General features: G+C 38.2%; 1 protein-coding gene across 5 annotated transcripts in view; it reads left to right on the forward strand.

Moving 5' to 3' along the window:
- POGLUT3 (protein O-glucosyltransferase 3) overlaps positions 1–20874 on the forward strand; it is a 43713-nt gene extending 22839 nt beyond the window's left edge. Inside the window, exons 3-8 of one of the 5 annotated variants that reach the window (XM_049889365.1) lie at positions 7138–7424; positions 9770–9986; positions 11480–11676; positions 13890–14084; positions 15421–15525; positions 18395–18876. In XM_049889365.1, coding sequence (XP_049745322.1) covers positions 7138–7424; positions 9770–9986; positions 11480–11676; positions 13890–14084; positions 15421–15525; positions 18395–18520 — 1127 coding nt within the window. In that variant the 3' untranslated portion in view covers positions 18521–18876. Of the gene's footprint in view, positions 1–7137; positions 7425–9769; positions 9987–11479; positions 11677–13889; positions 14085–15420; positions 15526–17604; positions 17790–18394 lie in introns of those variants that run through there. The other 4 variants (XM_049889366.1, XM_049889368.1, XM_049889369.1 and 1 more) reach the window with 4 other exon arrangements.
- Positions 20875–21352: the final 478 nt, after the last annotated feature.

The raw sequence follows: 21352 nt of genomic DNA on the forward strand, positions 1-21352 counted from the left end.
TTATCATCCAGTCTCCTAACCACTGTGCTACAGGGCTCCACCATTAGCCACAGAGGACTAGAAGTCCTCATAATTGCTTGTTTTAGGTGTATGGAAAGCAAAAATAGCCTCTTTTCATTTAGGATCAATGAAGATGCCTTCTGCAGAGATTAAGTGACCTAAATATTTGAGAGAAGTTGCGGCTAACTGCAATTTTTCTTTGGAAACCTTATGTCCACTAGCAGCCAGATGTTTTAATACATTTACACTATTTTTGAGGCAGGCTTTCTGGGATATTGAGCAAATTAACAGTTCATCAACATACTGCGATAAAGTAGATTTTTTGGCAAATTGTAAAGGCTGCAAATTTGCGTGCAAATTTTGAGAGAAATAAGTAGGGCGTTCAGTAAACCTTTGGGGCATTACAGTCCAGGTAAATTGCTGGTTTTCCCAAATAAAGAAAAATAAATAATGACTTTCAGAATGTACAGGAAAACTTTAAAAAAAAAAAAAACACTGCAAAGATCTGAAACTGTAAAGTGCATAGAGGATTGGGGACTATTGGGAATCTGAGTAATGTGATTTGATGGCATGTAAATCTTGAACATCTCTCCAGCCCCTATTGTTTGGTTTTCTTACTAGAAGAACAGGACTGTTGCAAGGGCTGGTACAAGAGACAATTAAACCCTTAGAAAGGAAATCTTGAATGATGGGTATAAGTCATCCTTTGCTTCGCGTTTAAGTGAATACTGGAGAACCTTTGGCAAAGGTTTAGATGAATCTACTTGGATTTTAATACGTTCAGCAGACGAAACTTGGCCTACATCTATGGATGTAGTGGCCCATAAGGTTTCAGTAATTAGGGAGAAGATATCAGAAGGGAGAGGAGGGTTTTGAAGAGATGTGACAAGTGCTGGCATGCAACAAATAGCCTCTTCCTTTTGGATATGATCCAATTATAAACCTGCTTCTGTTGACTTTGGGATATCGGGTAGGCTCAATAATAGTTCCCCCATCTCATTAAATTGTAAATGACAATTTCATTTAGATAAAAGAGGTCTTCCTGTTAATCTGTTATCAGGGATGTAAATCTTCAATAGGGCCAAGAGATATTGGAACAGGCCAGGAGTACTCAGCATTTGTTCTTGATTAGGAAACACTGGTGGCGTAGTGGTTAAGTGCTCCGGCTGCTAACCAAAAGGTAGGCAGTTCAAATCCACCAGGTGCCCCTTGGAAACTCTATGGGGCAGTTCTACTCTGTCCCATAGGTTCGCTATGAGTTGGAATCCACTTGACGGCAACAGGTTTGGTTTGGGTTTGGTTCTTGATTAGTGACCCCCACTACTTTTGAGGTTTTTGTACTACGGGGAAGAGGCTTTTGTGAACAAATAGGGTTAATAGCAGACAAGGTGGCTATCTTGGTCATCTAGTACTGCTCTAACAGAAATACCACAAGTGGATGGCTTTAACAAAGAGAAGTTTATTCCCTCACAGTGCAGTAGGCTAGAAGTCTGAATTCAGGCAACAGTTCCAGGGCAAGGCCTTCTCTCTCTGTGGGCTCTGGAGGGAGGTCCTTGTCATCAGTCTTCCCTTGGTCTGGAAGCATCTCACTATGGGAACCTCAGGCCCAAAGGATGTGCTCTGCTTCTGGCACTGCTTTCTTGGTGGTATAAGGTCCCCACGTCTCTCTGCTTGCTTTTCTCTTTTATGACTCATAAGAGATTGACTTAAGACACTATCTAACTTTTTAGATCTCATCGATATAACTTTCACTAATCCATCTCATTACATCATAGTGATAGGATTTACAACACACAGAGAAATTACATCAATGACAGAATGGCAGACAATCATACAATACTGGGAATCATGACCTAGTCAAGTAGACAGATATTTTGGGGGGACACAATTCAATCCATGACAGTGGCTCTGGTGTCAGTTAGAAATTGGAAAGGTTTTCCATTAATGGATATAGTAGTTTCCCCTTGCGAGTTGAGTGCCACCATGGGAAAAGTTCCTGAATTACCCTGGAGCCCCTTCAATTCTATATTGGGTTGAGGGTGTCCTACAGAGGAGTCTTCCATTTATTTTTCAGTTTATAGCGTTTATTCTTCCAATGGCCAGGCTTCTTACAATAATGACAAATATCAGCTTTGGAGCCACTGGTAGATTTGGGATTCTTTTTCTGACTGGGAGATTGCAACTGTTGCAGTTGGAGGGCCATTAGTTTGAGAGCTCTGGAGGCCTTCTCAGTGTCAAGAGTCTGGGAAAACCTGTAGGCCAAATTAGTTAATTCAACAATAGGAGCCATTTCCCAGTTCAGTCAGTGCAGTTTTGCCAAGGCTGAAATTTCAGGTTTAAGGCCAGATACAAAAACAGCATTAAAAGCACCTGAAGTGAATAAGGAATGTCCATACTGTTTGGAAAACTTTTGAAGCAGCTGGGTTTAATAATCATAAATGCCTTCATCTTTATTTTGTTTACAGTAGTGAATTTTTGTCCCATTGACTAGCAAGAGAAAGGCTTTGAGAATAGCTTCCAACAAACTTTTGCTCATGTCCCAAGTATCTTCCAACAGGTCAGTAGCTGTTTTATCTATATTCAGAGCCAAGCTATCTTTAGGGTCCTTCCATTCAGCTTGCTCTAGCTGCAACTGAGCCTCCCTGGCCCAATTATCATATGGGCTAGTTGATACAAATCAGGGAACCCAGGCTGATAAGCTTCAACAAGAATTTTCAATTCCTCAGCAAACTTATAAGGCTCTTTGCATAGTTTTGGGAAATCCTTTACAATGCCGCACAACTCTGAGTGAGGCCAAGGGGTGAAAGTAATACAAGGAGTATCCTCAGCATCCGTACTGCAACAGATCCTTTAAAAGGCGTTTCAGACAAAAAGCTGGTTTCTTTGGAAAGGGAGTTCAGACAGAGCGTTATTAGAGAAATAGGAAGGCAGAGAAAAATACAAAGGAGTAGCAGCTGGAAATGCAGCAGAGGGGTAGAAGCTGAAGTTTGGCATTGCAACTCTTTATTCTGTTTAGTTAATTTAGAGTCAGTGTCCTGCAGGGAAGCAATTTTACTGTCCTGGTGCCTTTTAGAGACCTCTAGGTACCAATCAAAATAGGCATCCTATTGAGATAGTTTACTGCAGGAGCTTCATTTTCCAATCTACTGTGTAGAAAAACTGATTTAAAGAGATCAAAAGAATTCCATGTTGGCCGCTGATTTTTCTAAACTATCTGAGGTAAGGTTATGCCAACCAGAGAAGAATGCACACGTTAAAGGGCCAAAGATAGTGGGCAGGAGTTCCAGAAAGCTGCTCTGAACTGCCCCTAGATTTGGTATTTCCCATTCAAGCAACAGGTGATCAAAGAAGATAGTCAACACTTACTTGTATGTACAAAAACAAATCTTGCAATAAAACTCGAAGAGCTTCCAGTGCAAGAGAGCGGAGCTTGGAATTGAGAGGTTATTTATCTTAGGACGACTCTTGAGATTTCACAGAAGTGGAGAGCTTAAATGGCTCAGCTTGTATCAAAACCCATGTCCTTGATGCCTCGGAGTCGTGAAGGATAATCCACCTTCAAGATCTCACTTTGATACCAGAAATATCAATGAACAAAATTCTTACTCTGTTGTAGACAGAAATGAGTTTTATTGAGGAATAGTACAACTCAAGTTGGGCAGTACTAAGTGGAAGTACAAAGTGCTCTGTTGGACATGAGGCTCAGGAGTGAATTTTTATGCACAAAGTCTAGCATGACACAATTTTTTCCTTTATCAGTTGATCATATACTTCCTGAATACAGGCTATGCAAGCACTTTTCAATAATCTCTTTGTCACATGTTCCCTGGAATACCTTTAGCGAGTATTTTTTGAGAACAAAGAACAACCCCATAGTTTTGCATCTTTCCTTGTTTGCCCAAGAGCGCTCTGAGTTAACCCATTACTGTGAGCTCAGTCTGAATACCTCTAATTTGAAGTTCTGCTAGTACCCTCCTCAACAGTGAAACTACCAGGCTTTGCCTAGATTTCCCCTTTCCACTCCAGGACCTAGAAATTCTTTTAGGCAGTAAGCTGGGGACTCACCTCATTTGTTTCCCATCTCTCATACTCACTCTCCTTTATTACCCAATGCCCAATGTCTTAAAGGAGGTTATTTCATATATTTTGCCTGATTTTTTTTGGTTGTTTCAGGTAGGAGGGTCAATCTGGTAGATGTTACTTGTCTGAAGTGAAAATCCTTAAGAAAATTAAGTAAATTCTAAAAATCATTTTTGTATTAAAATAAATATGGATCTACTTTGGGACAAGATATAAAATTTGCATGAATTCTTTTTTAAAAGAGCCTCCTAGAAAATTTTTTGCTTATGTTTGGCTACTTAAAATTACACCACCAGACCCTTTTGGGTTACACATTTCCTCTCAGAGACATAATGATGGAGGTGATTTTAGGGGATCAGAATATTGCCAGGTGAAAACCCAGGTTTTGCTTGGTGTGACTTGTTACAGCCAATAAACAAGAGGCTGAGGTGAGAGATCAGAAAGATGCCTGTATTTCATTGTACATAGATGGGAGCAATCTGGGCTGTTGCCTCCAAGTTTGCTTGCAGGCAGCTTGCAGATATGGGCTTTTACAGAGAACAGACAAGGAAATGTAAATTTATCATGAATATTCAGGATTGACCTTTATGCAAGTGCTCAGATGACTCTGTTTTCTTTAGACAAGGGTTCAATCCCTCAGGTTGGACGAGGAGGTTAATTTTCTTTCATTAGGATGTTAAGTCTCCACTCAGAGGTGGGTTGAGGCCATCTATGGCCCATTCTATGGTTTTCTTGTCAAGGACAATTTTAGAAGGATGTGCAGATTTTTCTTCTGGGTGTAGGAGGATAAGCCAGAGCAGGTGTGTCACAGAAGGTTGGGCTCGGAGGCTGCCTGCCTCAAGAAAGGAGACCCCCACCCTGTCTTAAAAAATCACCACCCCTACTATATAATAATGCCTGAAAATCAGTGTTTCCTTTTTCCTTGTTAAAAGGTATTAAAAATATAATCATGTATTAATTCAAAAGAATAATACAATATTTGATAGCTCTATGATTTAATAAACAATTTGCAAATTGGAGAAATCCCCCCTCCCCATGCAAGAGGAAGCCACTTCTAAAGATTGGAGAATTCACAGATACTTAAATAACTTCTGCGTAAGGAATACAGGTTTCCACGGTGATGAAGTACTTCATGGTTACTGAGTTAATATTTAAAAGGGTTACACCCTTCCGTGCACCTGCGGTCTGGAGACCTCAGAGATTCAAAGGAAAGAAGCTGGAGTCTTTCTCATTTAATCACAGGCTAATGGTTTTGTTATGGTCTGCTCTTTGGAGCAGCCGTTTTGGGTGAGAGGGAAGAATATCTGCTGGGGGATTAATTTTGGGCCAGGAATTTTTACATTAATGGATAAGAGAAGCACTCTTGAAATAGAAGTAAAATATCTATTTTTAACATAAATTTGATTTCACAAAGGTAAATTGGTTTATGTTTATCAGCAATTTATACCTCACTAGAAATGCATTTTTCAGTTTATTCACTACGGTAGATTAGATTGGGAGACAGAATTTGCTCTAGTACCTTGTCCAGGGTGATGGGAAAGACTCTGAAATAATTACTTATACTGTTACAATTGACAATCTGACACAAAGGGTCCTTGTCTTTTCCCAAGTAAGAATACTTGCGAAAGACAAACTTTATCTTCAGCAAGCTTTATTTTGCTTGAGTCAAGCAAAAGGAGTCAGCGAGGATCTAAGCCTCTCCAAAAGACTGACTCAAAAAGGGAAGGAAGGCTAGGGCTTATATGGGTTCTGTGGAGACAACAGAGTAATGAATATTTAGTGGTCTTCTTTCAAGGGGCAGGTACTTCTCAGAATGGTGGTGTATGTTAATTAGGTTGTGTGCGCATCTGGAATCTAAGACGGAACCTGCTGATATTCAAGATGGAGTCCTCTCAGCAGCCCTTGGCAGCACTTATTATGGGATATAGCGCCAGCACACTTGATCTTTGGTACTACGTCGCTATCTTCGGAGGGCTAAGGAAGGTTAAACAGCGGTCACACTTTGTTCTTCTGCACACGCGGAGCCTGTAAAGGAGGAGGGGACTAGAAAAACACTAAGAAGGAGATAGAAATTCAGGGGTTGTTTCAGTCTTATGTTGACAGGGTGGGTTCCTGTTTACCCAACTTCTAGAAGGTAATCTTTTAAAAGCTCTTTTGTTCCACCAGCACAGTTAACCCTATCTGTCTCAATCCCGCCTGAGAGGTTTCATACCCTTTATTCTTAAAGGGAACATGGGTGAAGGTCTCTTCTTCTGTAACTTCTTCATGCTGGCAAATGGGTGCTGTCTTGCCTAATAGAGTAGAAATCTCTGCCTGTTCTAGAGATTTATAGGAACTAGGGTTATCTATAGCCAAGACTGGTTGGTATCCCTGTAGCATCATGAGCTTTATTTGGAATTGTTTAAGCCTGGAAGTCACAAATTTGACCAGTAGCTAGAACAAACATGGGCCAAACAAAAGCAACAGGATTGTTACTGTGGGTCCCAGAAGGGGAAGGAACCAAGTCAGGGAAAGCAGGTGCCCCTTAATCTGGTTCCAGATATTGTTACTTATTTGGGTATGGGCTGTCTTCAACCGTTCAGCATGTTGGAGGATTCTCTGAGCCTAAAGCTCTACCTCCCCAGAGATATTAACATACATACAGCAAGAGTTGTTTGCAACTGCACAGACGCCCCCTTGTCCAGCCAGGAGGAAATAAATCTAAGGCAATCCTGTGGTTCATGACCATGTTGGCTAGCAAATCCAGGGACTTCTGCAGGACCAACAGACTGCCCAGAGTCAGAACTGACTTCTTGAAGGATCCTAGACATGTTTTGGACCTGGGCAATATTATAAACAACACCTACCATGAGTCTGGTGAGGGCTCCATCTAAGGCAATGATCCCTAGGGCTGTAAGGGTAATAATGCTTCTTAGTTGTCAAAGGCAAGTCTTTCATTGTCATAATAATCTCAGAATTCACCAGGAAGTCATCCCATGTTCACATTAGGAACAGAAACTCCCTTTGTGTGGTGCTTGTTAATGAAGCATGGCATTGTACGTGTTTTGCCTTCCCTAGGACCAGTGTACCATGAGTACTGTGAGTGTCCAGAAGAGGATCCTCAGGCTTGGCAGAAAACTCTTTCATGTCCAACCAAGGAACCGCAGATTGAGAAAGATTTTCTTTCCTTCCCCAGCATCAATCTCCAGCAGATGCTAAATGAAGTCCCAAAAAGGTTTGGGGATGAGAGAGGTGCCATTGTTCATTACACGATTCTCAATAACCACATCTACCGGAGATCTTTAGGGAAATACACAGACTTCAAAATGTTCTCTGATGAGATTTTGCTATCATTGGCAAGAAAGGTATGAGAACCAATTAATTGATTCCAAAAACAATAGAGTTTAATTGTTTCATTGTAACATTTAAATGCTTAGAAAATACATAGAATAATATTCGCAAAGGATGAAAATTTATTCTGGGCTTGAGGGTCCATAGAATCTACACATTTATGGAGCCCCCCGTTCCAGGTAACTAGGCCATACAGTGTACTCCCAAAGTTTCTAGGAACTCCTGAAAGTTTATAGCCTCAAGGTCACTTCTTGAAATTCATTGTTCCTGCTGAACACTCCTTCCATTTATATTTCTCCTTCTGCCGTTGTTCTCTTCACCTCAAAATGACTTTAACTTAGAGCACATTTTCCTTGTTTTTCCCTAAGCACCTCTAGAAGACAGTGTGCATAACACATTTTATCGAAGAGAGAGAGGTTATTTTGCACCACTGCATAGTAAAACAAACAAAAACCCTAACATTTAAAAACAGACAAGGGACCTGTTCTAACCGAGCTCTCAGTAATGCTTGTCGGAAATTCCTTACTGCCTGCCCATTTTTTCAGGTCTTGGCCTTTTACCACATGGTTAAACCCCTATCTGCTACTTGGTCCCTATTTGAACATTTGCAAAACACTAACTTCCTCTTAAGCAGAGCAATGTAAACCCTCCTTTAGAACATCCTGCTTCCACATCATGCAGGGTTATGGTTGGGTGTAGACAGTCTTCCTCTGTCTGGCCCAGAGAGACCATCGAGGTGATTTTCTAAACAAAAAACCAACTTTCCCTTTGTAAGTTATACAGCTTCCCAAATATTCAGTCAGTGCTAATTTTCAATAGCAGTCACCCCTTCCCTCCAGCCCACACTGCAAGCATATTATGGGCAGCTGATTCTAAAAGTGGTATTCTCTTTCTGAGCTGCCACCAGTCCACCCTGCCCTGTATTCCTTCCCTACTGGTTGTACTCAGGTTACTGCCTCTAGCATTGATTCTCAACTGTGGGTGATTTTGCTCTCTAGTGGACATTTGGTAATGTTTAGAGATAGTTTTGGCTTTTTCAGCTGAGGAGTTGCTACTGTCATCTGGTTGGTAGAGGCCAGGGATATCGTTAAACATCCTGCAAAACACAGAACAATACCCCACAGCAAAGAATTATCTGGCCCAAAATGCCAATAGTATTGCTTTTGAGAAGCCCTGCTCTACAGTGAGAACTTCTGATGCTGAGCTAAGTAGTGAGTTTTTAAATGCTAAATTAGTTTATAAAATGAGTTTATAAATTCACATCCCTTGCCCTTCCCTTTTGTTCCAGGTTCTTTGTCAGGTGGCTGGGAAGATATCTAACATAAATGAGACTAAGCCCTGGTTAGGCTTTGAGCAGCTCACTCTAGTGGGACTTGCTTTGTTATTTGGAAGTGGGTGTAGAATGTGAATATAAACAAGTAATCATACCAGTACATAATAGGCAATTAAGGAAAGTAGGTGCCAAGGGTTAAAGTGCCTGAGGAGGGCGGTCACAGAGGAGGTGACCTCTGATGTGGATTTGAAGGACAGAAGGAGACTGCCAAGTGAATAAGAGAAGAACATTCCAAGTGAAGGGAATTACATATTAAAATGGATAGCATTTCCAAAGTGTAGCCAGAAGTCTGACTACTATGTGGGCAAATGGAAGATGAAGGCTCAAACTAAGCTGGACAAGATACTGGGGCCTTGAATGGCACCCAGAGAGTTTAGACCTTGTCCTGTAGGCTTAAGGTTCTGTTAAGCATCATAGTGACATATTGAGTTTTAGAATTTGGGCAGCAGTGTGGAGAGCTGATTAGAGTGGGGAGAGGCTAGAATCAGGACACCTAGGAAAGAAGCTCTTGCAACAGTCTAGGTAAGAGATGATAGGGGCTTAAACTATGGCATCGATCATGGAGGTGGAGATGGAAATTGGGTGGCAGATGCCAGAAACAAAGGGAGATGTGAAGAGGGGTACAGTTAGGGAAAACAAGGGATCAGGTCTGACTCTGTAGATTTTCACTTAGACAGCTGGCAGAGAGAGTTCTTGAAGCCGCTCATTCATACCTCCCTATGCAATCACATATTAATATTAAACATATTATTTAATATTAAATATAACTTTAATATTAATATTAAACATAACTTTAAGTGCTACCTCTGAATAGAGGTTGCTGATTCCTTATTATATGAATTTGCCATGTATCACCCTCAGCTGTAATTTTTTAAAAATATATTATTAAATGACCAAGAGGCGTTCTTCTCTCTTCTCCTAGTGTTTCCAAATGTTCAATTCTGTCAGAAAGCCACAAGATTAGAGTATTTCATACCAAAGACTGAGGTCTTGTCAGAACTGATAATTATACTTTTGTTTATTTAGGTCCTTCTCCCTGATGTAGAATTTTATATTAATGTTGGAGATTGGCCCTTGGAGCATCGGGAAGTTAATGAGACCCCTGGCCCTATACCTCTCATTTCATGGTGTGGCTCTCTGGACTCAAGAGATGTTATCCTTCCGACATATGACATCACCCACTCCACACTTGAAGCAATGAGAGGTGTTACGAACGATCTCCTCTCCATTCAGGGAAATACCGGTAAATTAAGGTTCATTCTCTAAGAAAAATCCTACAAGTTAAAAAAAAAAAATGAAGAGAATGTTCAGAGAGAGAGTAAATGCATGTATTTGAATAACCATTATTATCAACAACAACAAACAGCACGATAAACTCTCAAGTGGTTTGTTTAGAATTCTTCTAGCCCCAAAACTAAAGGTACGCGGGTTGAGCTGTTAATGTCCAACCTATTCTCCATGCGAAACTGAGTCACCTTTGAGATGATCATTTGTAAACACCATTTGAAAATATATGATTGGAAAAATTGCCAGTTTATATAATTCTGACTCTAATACCTTAATGTTGGATGCAATGTGAGAAAAGTGTGAATATAGTTAATATGCAAATTAATGGAATTGTGATAATCAGTATAATTAGGATGTTCCTAACTCCAACATGTAAGGAATTCTCCCCTTTCCTATTTCTACTTCCCTTCATCCTTTAAAATCTGTCCCGTTTGCTGGCTTTAGATTTATGGTACAACATAGTTTTTTTTTTTTTTTTTAAAGCAAACTCTCAAGTAGCAAAAACCCTGCCTTGTGTTGATAGCTTCTATTTGTGCTTATTGTGGTTTGTTGGACTTCTTTGGTAGATGAGACCAGAGACTTTATAAACTAGAGATAACATGAAATGAAAACCGACCTAGTTTTTATTTTATAACAGTGAATTACTGAAAAGTGTGCTAAAATAGTAAAAAGATTGACCTCTCCAGTTTCCGTATTTAATGATTCATCCCATAGAAAGTTGAGAAATGTTAACTAATAACTTCTTGCTTTAGGATAACACAAACAGATTTAAATTAATTTTTCCAGAAAAATTCCCTTGCAAAAAAAGAGAAGATATAAATATAGGTATATGATTGAGTTACACATATACTGTGTATTTGTATTCAATGGCATATTAGGAAGTCTGCCTTATTTTCAAAATATGATGTGCTCAAAATGCTGAAAAACCTAATGATTAAAGATTTGTGGTTATTACTTAGTTATATAGTTTTCACTGGTCGCTCTAAGAACAAAAGCTTACTCATATTTGATTGTGAAACCCAAAAGATAGAAGCAGCTAATGCTTGGTCTAACATTATTTTGGATATTTTTTAGTGTCATAGAATGGAAAACCCTGATACTTGATTTGAGTGAGCTCACACTAGTAGACAAAAAAAAAAAATTTTTTTTTTTACACTTGATTTGAGTGAGCTCACACTAGTAGACAAGTAGATGGAATTAGAGCATTCTTTAATACGATACACCAAATAAAAGGTTTATTTTTAAAGATTCATTCTGAAAGTTATCTTTAGCAAATTTAGATTCAGTCCCTTATTTTTTGGAATTAGCATCTTCTACTTTTAGAAGGTGAGATGGTGATAAAAGAGCTTTAATATCTTAAGTGACAATGATAGATTAAAGGTGATTTTACTTACCATGTAAAAATGTCAAATTCGTAATTACTTTTTTTTTATGGCCTCAAATTTCTAGGGCCTTCTTGGATCAATAAAACAGAGAAAGCTTTCTTCAGAGGCAGAGACAGCCGAGAGGAAAGGCTTCAGTTGGTACAGTTGTCCAGAGAAAATCCACAGCTACTAGATGCAGGAATTACAGGATATTTCTTTTTCCAAGAGAAGGAAAAGGAGCTTGGAAAAGCAAAGCTGATGGGTTTCTTTGACTTTTTTAAGGTATGCATTTAAGTCCTCTCATATGGCTCTGAAAGGAGCCCTGATGGTATAAATGGTTAAACACTCGACTAGTCACCCAAAGGTTTGGTGATTTGAACTCACCCAGTGGCTCTATTGGAGAAAGACATAGTGATCTGCTCCCATAAAGATTACAGCTTAAAAAACCCTATGGGACAGTTCTCCTCTGTCACACAGGGTCACTATGAGTCGAAATCAACCCAAAGGCACCTAACAAAACAAGCAGTGGTGACACAAGCAGTTTGGAGCAGTTCTGCTTTGTAATACATGGGGTGCCATGGGCTGGAATCGACTCGATGGCAGCGGGTTTGGTGTTTTTGGTTATCTGGATTTGAAGTGATAAACTTGTGGTGAAAGTCTGCTAAATAGCTGGGCCTGGACAGATTTCCTCTGTTTTATAAACTGGCACAAACTTTCTTATCAGACGTAGGAAATGACAAAACTCATTGTAGTTTCTGGTTTTCCTGTTTTGTTTTGCTTTTTAACTTTGTCTACCAAATAGCTCAGATATAAATTTAATGCTCAAAATATAGTACAAGGGCTAACACAGGGTTTGGTGTACTTATTCTCTTGTTTTTCTCTGTTTTGTATTTGTTTTAATAAACTTAGAATATAAATGTCTTTACATGAAGCGATCGCAAATACCTTTTGTAAACAGCAAACATAAATACCATATAAGTAATATAAGAGCTGGAATTAGGATTCAAGAGACTTGATCTCTAGTCTTGCCTTTGCCACTAACTTTGGGACCTTCATCAATTAGTCCTTCTGGTCTCTAGCGACGTGGTGCCTGCCTAATTCCTTCAGAGTATTACTGTGAGGCTCAAAAGAAGCCAAAGATGTGAGCAATGTGACAAAATCTAACACGTTAGAAAACTCCTTGGTACCAATTACTTAAGAAGAAATTAAGTGTGGTTAATTGCCTCCTTCAACAACTGCCTCCTTTGCTATGAGACCAGAAGAACTGGGTGGTGCCTGGCTACCATTACTAAACATTTTGATCAAAGAGTCTATAAAAGAATCCTGATCAAAATATAAAACAGAATTTCAAATTCTTACAGACTCCAGGCTTCCTGGAGGCTGGAGGAGCCCCTGAAGCTATTACCCTGAGATAATCTTTAAAGATTAAACCAAAAATACCCCTGAAGTCTTCTTAAAACCAAACAATAGCTTAACTAGTAAAAATGTCTGCCTTGAGCATTATGCTTTTTAAAAAAATATTTGGGACCAAACTGACAACAGCAACTTGAAAGACTCGATAGGAACCTTAATGGGCAGTGAATTTATGTTAATAGGGGAGGAACAAATCAGAAAAGGAGGGTAAGAATGGTTGCACAACTTAAAGAATGTGATCAGTGTCACTGAATTGTACATGTAGAAACTGTTGAATTGGTATATGTTTTGCTGTTTATATTCTCAACAAAATAAATAAAATTAAAAAAAAGAAGAAATTAATTACCAGATCTGTGAACATATCTTGTTCATCTCAGTATGATATAATGAAAAGAACATGGGATTCAGACTCAGAAAACAGATTTCTATAAATTTATTTGAGTACCAGTTTTCTCTTTAAAAAAAAAAAAGACAATAGTACTTTACATTATGATAGTTGAATGAGGTTTAATTCCTAATAAAAGTGCTTTTGAAATGTAAATCCAAATTTATTTAATCCAACAAATTGTATGCACATGTAAAACTAAGTGGCCAGCATCCTGTTAATCCTTAAATTTCTCCAGGCTTTTGTCTTCTCAGTTCTAATACTGAAAGATGGAGATAACGCCTTTCTGTTTCATAGGTGGGTACAAGGAACAAATGAGATAATGTATAAAGGGAAGTGTAAATTCTTACCAATATTAGGCTTTAATAAATATAGAACATTTGAAAATAGTTTCCCTACCTGCTTATAGAAATCTGAATTCCCTATTACATAGACGTAGTTGAATTTCTTAAAATTCCTAAAATTCTTTACCATCTTGTCTTTAAATGCATTCTGTTTCTTAAAATTGACCTGCTAAAGTCTGCTTATGATTTTAATACAAGGAAATGTAAGCTATAAAATACAGTGTACAACTTTTAAATACTAAAGTCGAAAAGTGAAAAATAATTCTTCAGTATTTAATATTACAATGTGGTTGAGAAGCAGAAGTGAAGCAAATGATTTTTTTTAATAATTGTTTTTGTTTTTAATCTTTTAGTACAAATATCAAGTGAATGTGGATGGGACTGTAGCTGCTTATAGGTATCCTTATCTCATGCTGGGTGACAGTCTGGTTCTAAAACAGGACTCGCCGTATTATGAGCATTTCTACACAGCACTAACGCCTTGGATACATTATGTTCCAATTAAAAGAAATCTTAGCGATTTACTAGAAAAAGTTAAATGGGCCAAGGTATGTTTTCCACAATTTTAGTTTCTTTAGACAATGACAAATTCACCAATATTAGTAACATGAGGTCTATCACAGCACAATTTAATATGACGTAATTTAATCATAAGAAATCTTATTTTCTGAAAATTTTGTTCCCTTGAAATATCCAAAGGATCAACTTGGGGATCATTTTGTATACCCTCTATCAACATTTTTAAGGATTTTTATAAGACTCTAAGTCCAGTGTTACACAGAATATAGATGTTTCTAAATGAATCACTGTTTATGCTTACATACATAAATAAGAACATATCAAATGTAAATCACAGGTAAAAAAACAGAGTTAAAGGATTTTATGCACAAGAAAACATTCAAGGCAATTACGGCACTCTTTCTTTTCCTCAGTAGAAAAAAGGTACATATTCTTAATGAATATTGTGCTATACAACATCCCCCAAATCAAGTTTCCCATAAAAGACAAATTATTTTTAAAAGTATTAAAAAGGTACTGTGTTTTATTATAAAAATATAAAAAATTACCCTTCTATTATAAGACTTTATTTGGTTTCTAAGTTTCTGAGAAGCAATATCTGGTTATGGAAATAACTGGGTGCTTGAGGCAGAATCATTTTTGTGACCCTTCTAAACAAAGCTTTATTAGAGTCAAAATTGCTTGCAAATGTCTTTTCCTGTGAGCAGCATGGTAGAAGATTAGCTGTTTTCCAAAAATATAATTAGAAATGCTGACTATTCCTGGTACTGAAGGAACAGCCTTAGGGTACTAAGGGCTGAATTTTTAATTAGAACCACAATATATTCTTTCATAACTACCATTTTATAACACATTTTTTTGGCTCTGCTTCATATTTCAATGGACCTTTTAAAAGATGTTATAACATGAAACCTGGTTCATTCCATTCTGGTTTGCATTTTAATATCAAGCAAAGATTACTAGGATGGGGGCCACAGATGACAAGCCCCAAGCTTACTTCCTGGGTAGGTGGGTAAGTACCAAGACAGACACTGTTAAGACGCTGTGTGTTGTTGCAGGGCAGGTATGTTTACTGGGCTGGTTCCGAACATGTGTGATCATTTCTCTTTTAACAGAGCTATCTAGGAAGGTACTTTGTCTATTTCCACAGTCTCGATCTTTTTTTTTTTTTAGAAAGGCTTATCTTCATAGAACCTCAAACCAATATCCACAGCCTCAATTCTTAAGTTATATTTCCATTATGTTCCATTTCCCCCATGCTCTTCCCATTCAACCTCATACCTGCCGTACCTCACACTCCCTCCTAGCTTTCTTTCTGGGTCTCAGGAGTAATTTTTATTTGTTATTTATTTTTAAACCCTTCAGGAAAATGATGAAGAAGCCAAGAAGATAGCAAAAGAAGGGCAGTTGACTGCCAGGGATCTGCTACAGCCACACAGGCTTTACTGCTACTATTACAGAGTACTGCAGGTCAGTGTTCTTAGCTGCTAAGTCCCTTTGTGGCCACTGTATTTTGACCTCCATTCAGTATTATGAAAAACAATGGTTAGAGCCTCTACAGATATAGATTAGATGTTCCGCCCATCTTGTCAGTGCTATATTTTATTAAATGGGTCTTGGAATTCCTAGTTTAGGTATTCTCTGAATCTCAGAGAACAATATCTTTCCTCATCTAGAAAATAAGAGGGTTGGACTAAAGATCATTAACATCTCGTTCCACTCAAAATGTCCACCTTCTAGCTGGAGAAAAATGTAGAACAAAATTCTAACTCAAAAAGAAAGACCAGACTTGCTGGCCTGATAGAGACTGGAGAAACCCTGAGAGTATGGTACCCAATACCCTTTCAGCTCAGTAATGAGGTCACTCCTGAGGTTTACCCCTCAGCGAAAGATTGAATAGGCCCATGAAACAAAACAAGACTAAAGGGGTGCACCAGCCCTGGGGTGGGGACTGGAAGGCAGGAGGGAACAGAAAATCTGGTAATAGGGGACCCAGGGCTGAGAAGGGAGAGTGTTGACATGTTGTAGGGTTATTAACCAATGTCATATGATAATGTGTATACTAACTGATGAGAAACTAGTTCTGTAAACCTTCATCTAAAGTTCAGTTAAAAAATTAAAAAAAAGAAAATGTCCACCTCCTTGTTCTCCTTGTTGCCTAAGATCCTATCATAACCTGGAGTCCTTTAGAAAGAGTACAAGGTGGAAAGCAAATATTTAGCTTGCTATATAATCAAACAAATGAAAAATATTTATAATTCTAACACCTTAGGGCTAAATCCTGAACTGCAAATGTTTATTGGGAATCTGAGGATTGGGTCTTTGGGTAAACTAATTTGCATTTACTAAGTAAAATCAGCCAGGAAGAAAAAAATAAATTTATTTTTCTAAGGGAAAAAATTTTTTCCTCAGATGCCTCTGAATACTATCCTTTCATTAAAAAAGAAAGAAAGAAAAATGATAAATTATAACATTTACTAGAAGCAGTCCAGCCTTTAAAGGACTTCTGCCCCCTCTGCTGGTCTAGCTTTAATTTTTTATTTTTAGTTGTTTTTAAGATAAAGTTTATAGGTCAAGTTAATTTCTCATACAAAAATTTATACACAGATTGTTTTGTGACATTAGTTGCAATTCCCACAATGTGACACCACACTCCACCTTTCCACTCTGGGTTCCGTGTGTCCTTTCGACCAGTTCCTGTCCCTTCCTGCCTTCTCATCCTGCCTCTGGACAGGAGCAGCCCATTTGGTCTCATGTATCTGACTGAACTAAACAGCACACTTCTCACGTGTATTATTTTGTGTTTTATAGTCCTGTCTAATCTTTGTCTGAGGAGTGGGCTTTGGGAACGGTTTCAGTTCTAGGTTAACAGTGCATCCAGGGGCCATAGTTTCGGGGGTTCCTCCAGTCTCTGTCAGACCATTAAGTCTGGTGTTTTTACGTGAATTTGAGTTCTGCTCCATCCACAGTTTTCTCCTGCTCCATCCAGGACTCTCTGTTCTGTTCCCTGTCAGGGTGGTCACTGGTGGTAGCCATGTACCATCTAGTTCTTCTGGGCTCAGGCTGGTAGAGTCTCTGGTTTATGTGGTCCTTTAGTCTCTTGGGCTACTGTTTTCCTTGTGTCTTTGGTTTTCTTCATTCTCCTTTGCTCCAAGTGGGATGGGACCAATTGATGCATCTTAGTTGGCTGCTTGCAGGCTTTTAAGATTCCAGATGCCACTCACCAAAGTGGGATGCAGAACATTTTCTTTAAAAACTTCATTATTCCAGTCGACCTAGATGTCCCCCGAAACTATGGTCCCCAGGCCCCAGCCCCAGCTACTCTGCCCCTCAGAGTATTTGGATGTGTCCAGGAAACCTCACAGCTTTTGCTTTGGTCCAGTTGTGCTGACTTCCCTTGTAGCTTTAATTTTAATAGTAAGAGTTTCTCCCCCTAAAATATTTATTAGGCTTATGAACTCATGTTAGTATTTTGTTGGGTTTGGCCCAATATCAGGGATGAACAGCTAAATGTACACAGAGCCACTAACTGAAATGTCCCAATTACAGGAATATTTCAGTTCAGTGGCCAGAGTGGAGGGGGATTTCACAGGCCTGTGACCATTTAAAAAATGCATGTGACTAAATGGGATGACGTGTGAGGCCACCAACTTTATTTTGATATGCTTACCATCAATGCCAACTTGAGTACTCAACAAAGTCAATTATTCATTAACAAGGGAAGGATAAATGCTAACAGGTACTGTTTGTCTCTAGGGCAGTGGTGGCTCAGTGATAGAATTCTCCCTGTCCATCTGGGAGACCCGAGTTTGATTCCCGGCCAGTGAACCTCATGTGCAGCCATTACTTGTCTTTCAGGGGAGGCTTGAATTTTGCTGAGATGCTAAACAGGTTTCAGCAGAGCTTCCTAAGACAGATGAGGAAGAAAGGCCTGGTGATCTACTTTTGAAAATCAGCGAATGAAACTCTGGTCACGACAGTCAGATCCCATTGTACATAGGGTTCCTATGGGTTGGGGCGACTCGGGGCAGCTACAGCAAGCTGTTTGTTTCCAGTAGGGACACTTGGCTTGACATCCCTTTTGTGGAGCCTTCTTATATAAAAATGAAATTGTGGATTGTGATTCCTTGTTACATTATGAGATATTACACCACTTCCTGTAATAACTAATGTTTTAAAATGTATCTTTAAGACTGGAACAACCCAGACCTTTGGTTTTGGTCTAAAAATACACAGGAAATAGAAACCATGACATGAGAACCAAGTCAATGGGGTGGGGAGGATTCAGTGGAATGAAGTGTGGACTAACATTCCTGTTGCCTTCAAACACACATTTCAGAAATATGCTGAGCGCCAGTCCAGTAAACCTGAAATACGTGATGGAATGGAACTTGTTCCTCAGCCAGGTGATAACACATCTCTCTGCCAGTGCCTCCTGAAGAAGCCTTTAAGAGAAGACCTTTAAGTACCCTGGTTCACACTCCTGTATATGCCGGCTCCATCTTTAATGGAAGCATTAAGATAGACTCTAAGCTGTGAAGAACAGTACTGAAGACTTTACCCAGTGGACTGGTTCTCTTGGTGGCTTTATATAACTTGAATATAGCAATATCAGAGCAAGCATTATCAAATATCTTTTATATTAACTTCTTTTGAATACGAACTGTCATCATCAATGTCACAGTTTCTGTAAAAAGAAAATATGGGGAATCATAGATGATAGAGGCTTGCCAAAATATAAATCACCCCCTGTGAGACTAAATTATATCATAAGTTTATTTCTATCCCTTATTTTCCCTCTTCCCCTTCCAATTATGTAGGGAAAATATTTGTGATTTTTTTTTTTTTTTCTATTTTCTCACTACATGATTTCTCCTCTTATAGTCTTATTTTTGGCATTTGGTAATAGTCTGATAAGAATAATCAAAGAAGATGAGAATGAATGTTATTAAAAGTAGCATAGAGATGTGAAGAGGATTTTTTTTAAGGCACTGCTCATGTATTTTTAGCTAAATTCACTGGAGCTCCAGATAAAAATAAAGGAAAAGTCACACTTCAAGCTAGTAATTCCCAATCTGTCTGTCTTGTACACCCATTAAGGGCAACACAGTTATTAAAGTAGATGGGAGCATCCTATGGGTACCATTCATCATCTATATATTGAATAGATAAAAGATAACTGTAGTTGTGGAAGGAGTTTTAAGTTTTTGTAACCTTTAAAAGGGACCTTTGAAGACATTGAAATGCATGCAGTAGACTGAAGAAGGCCTGGTATCTTGGGGTTCACTAATAAACTGACAGCAGATATAAGTACCCATTCTTCACTCGACCCCTCCTCTATTTCAGTAGTTTTTGTTGGTAAGATAAAGACTTTGGAAATTTCCTCTGGAATCATAGCCCAGAAATTCATTACACACTCCTTGTAGTACCACCAATCCAAGATTTGGCTCACTAAACAACATGCTCCAAAAACCACAGCCATCTTATCTACACTCTCAATTTTAAAATATTTACTCTCCAAATTAAAACACTTACTTCATCTGGGAAATAATGTAACCATTTTAAAGTGGTCATATCTGTTCTCTTTGAAGATAAATATAAACACAGGATTTTTTTTAATTAGACAAAAACTAAGGAAATTTGGGATCAATGCAATCAAAGCCAAGAGTCCAAAGCAAACTCTAATACCCACCAATTGTTCAAAACCACATACAAAAGTGTAAAACAAAGGACAAGCAACTGTACTGAGACCTTAATGAATTAGTTTCTTTTATATATTGTATCAAGGGTTTTGGGCTCATCAAAATTGAAATTATGAAAAGAAAGGCTGCCTCACTCATGCCTTCCTGCCGTCTTCCTGCTGTCCAACCCTGGGTCCTGTTGGCTAATAGCATTTTTTAAGAAACATTTAAATTTTTTTAATTTATATCATCTGCCGCCAAACAGGCCTAATAGAAACAAGTTGCGACACACCAGGCAACTTCTTTCTGGGAGTGGAACAGGAAGGGTATAAAGGAAGGAAATAAAGTGGAGCCCCTCAAGAGATTCTGCAGGGAGAGCTTAGCCTTCACCTAGATAATCCTCCATCTTACCAACTCAGTCATAGCCCTTAAAAAGAATCAGTTTACATGGCTTCCTGCTTTGTTGGCCTCAATATGATTTAGTAAAAATGGGATTACTAAAACCCTGATTCTTTTCATATCAATTCACATACTACCCAAGTATCCCATTAGTCATTTTTAATATTTCAATTTTCATTTTAAAGTATCTGATTTTTAAAAGGAGAGAGTGTAAGACTCTGTAAGTAAATATAGCTGGATTTGAATAAACAAGCTATCACCATGTTTGTTGCAGCATTGTTTTCATTAATAAAATATTGGAAATACTCTAAACAGCTATTATTAAGGATTTGGCAAAATAGATATTCATACAGCAATGAATATAATACAACTATTTAAAAGAATGAAAAGGCCCTAAATATACTGTCATGAAAGACTTCCCTGATAGTGTTCAGTGAAAAAAGCAAGTTAAAGAACAACATGTATACTGTAAAACCGTTTATGTAAAAAAAAAAAAAAAGTATCCGTATAGTTAAAAGTCTGGAAGAATATTCACCAATATCTGGGGAGGGGGTGGAGATGGGGGAATTTTTATGATTTGCCTTATAATGTTTCTGTAGTATTTTAATTGTTTTTACTATGTGTATAAATCACATTGTATGATAAAGAAAAATGCAAACCTGCAGAAAATATATTAGTAGGAAAAAATGGATATTTATATTTTCCATTATGCTGCTTCTAACAGGGCTAGAATTTTGTATTACAGGAAATACTATATACACTTTTTAAATAAAGTAAATTTTCTAAATAAAAGTTTGAAAAAAATACTGTGTTTTAAGAAAGAGATTCTAACTACCTATAGTCTTGGCATTTCTGTAACTGACTTGGTCTACTTTTAGTTCTGTAACGTCTTCAGTTAAATGGGCCAAAACTTCTACTACCATCACACAGTCCCCAGTGGGCAGAAATCTAATATTAAAGAAAAGATATTTGAACTTGACGCCACTATTTTCAGGTGATGGTGAGAATGCAACCCAGGACAAGGAGAAGAAAAATGTTCCCCTAGCATAATAAGGCCAAAGATAGAACAGATACAAATTTCTTGTGTGGAGGGAAAGAAAATCATCCTTTTGGTGGTGAGGTATGTTTGACTTCAAATAATTGAGGAGAAAACTAGACAAACTCTAGGGTAGAAATCCCCCTTATGCACAGAACCAGAGTTACCTTTTCCCAAACAC

Source organism: Elephas maximus, chromosome 7 (assembly GCF_024166365.1).
Source record: "Elephas maximus indicus isolate mEleMax1 chromosome 7, mEleMax1 primary haplotype, whole genome shotgun sequence".
Taxonomy (NCBI): domain Eukaryota; kingdom Metazoa; phylum Chordata; class Mammalia; order Proboscidea; family Elephantidae; genus Elephas; species Elephas maximus.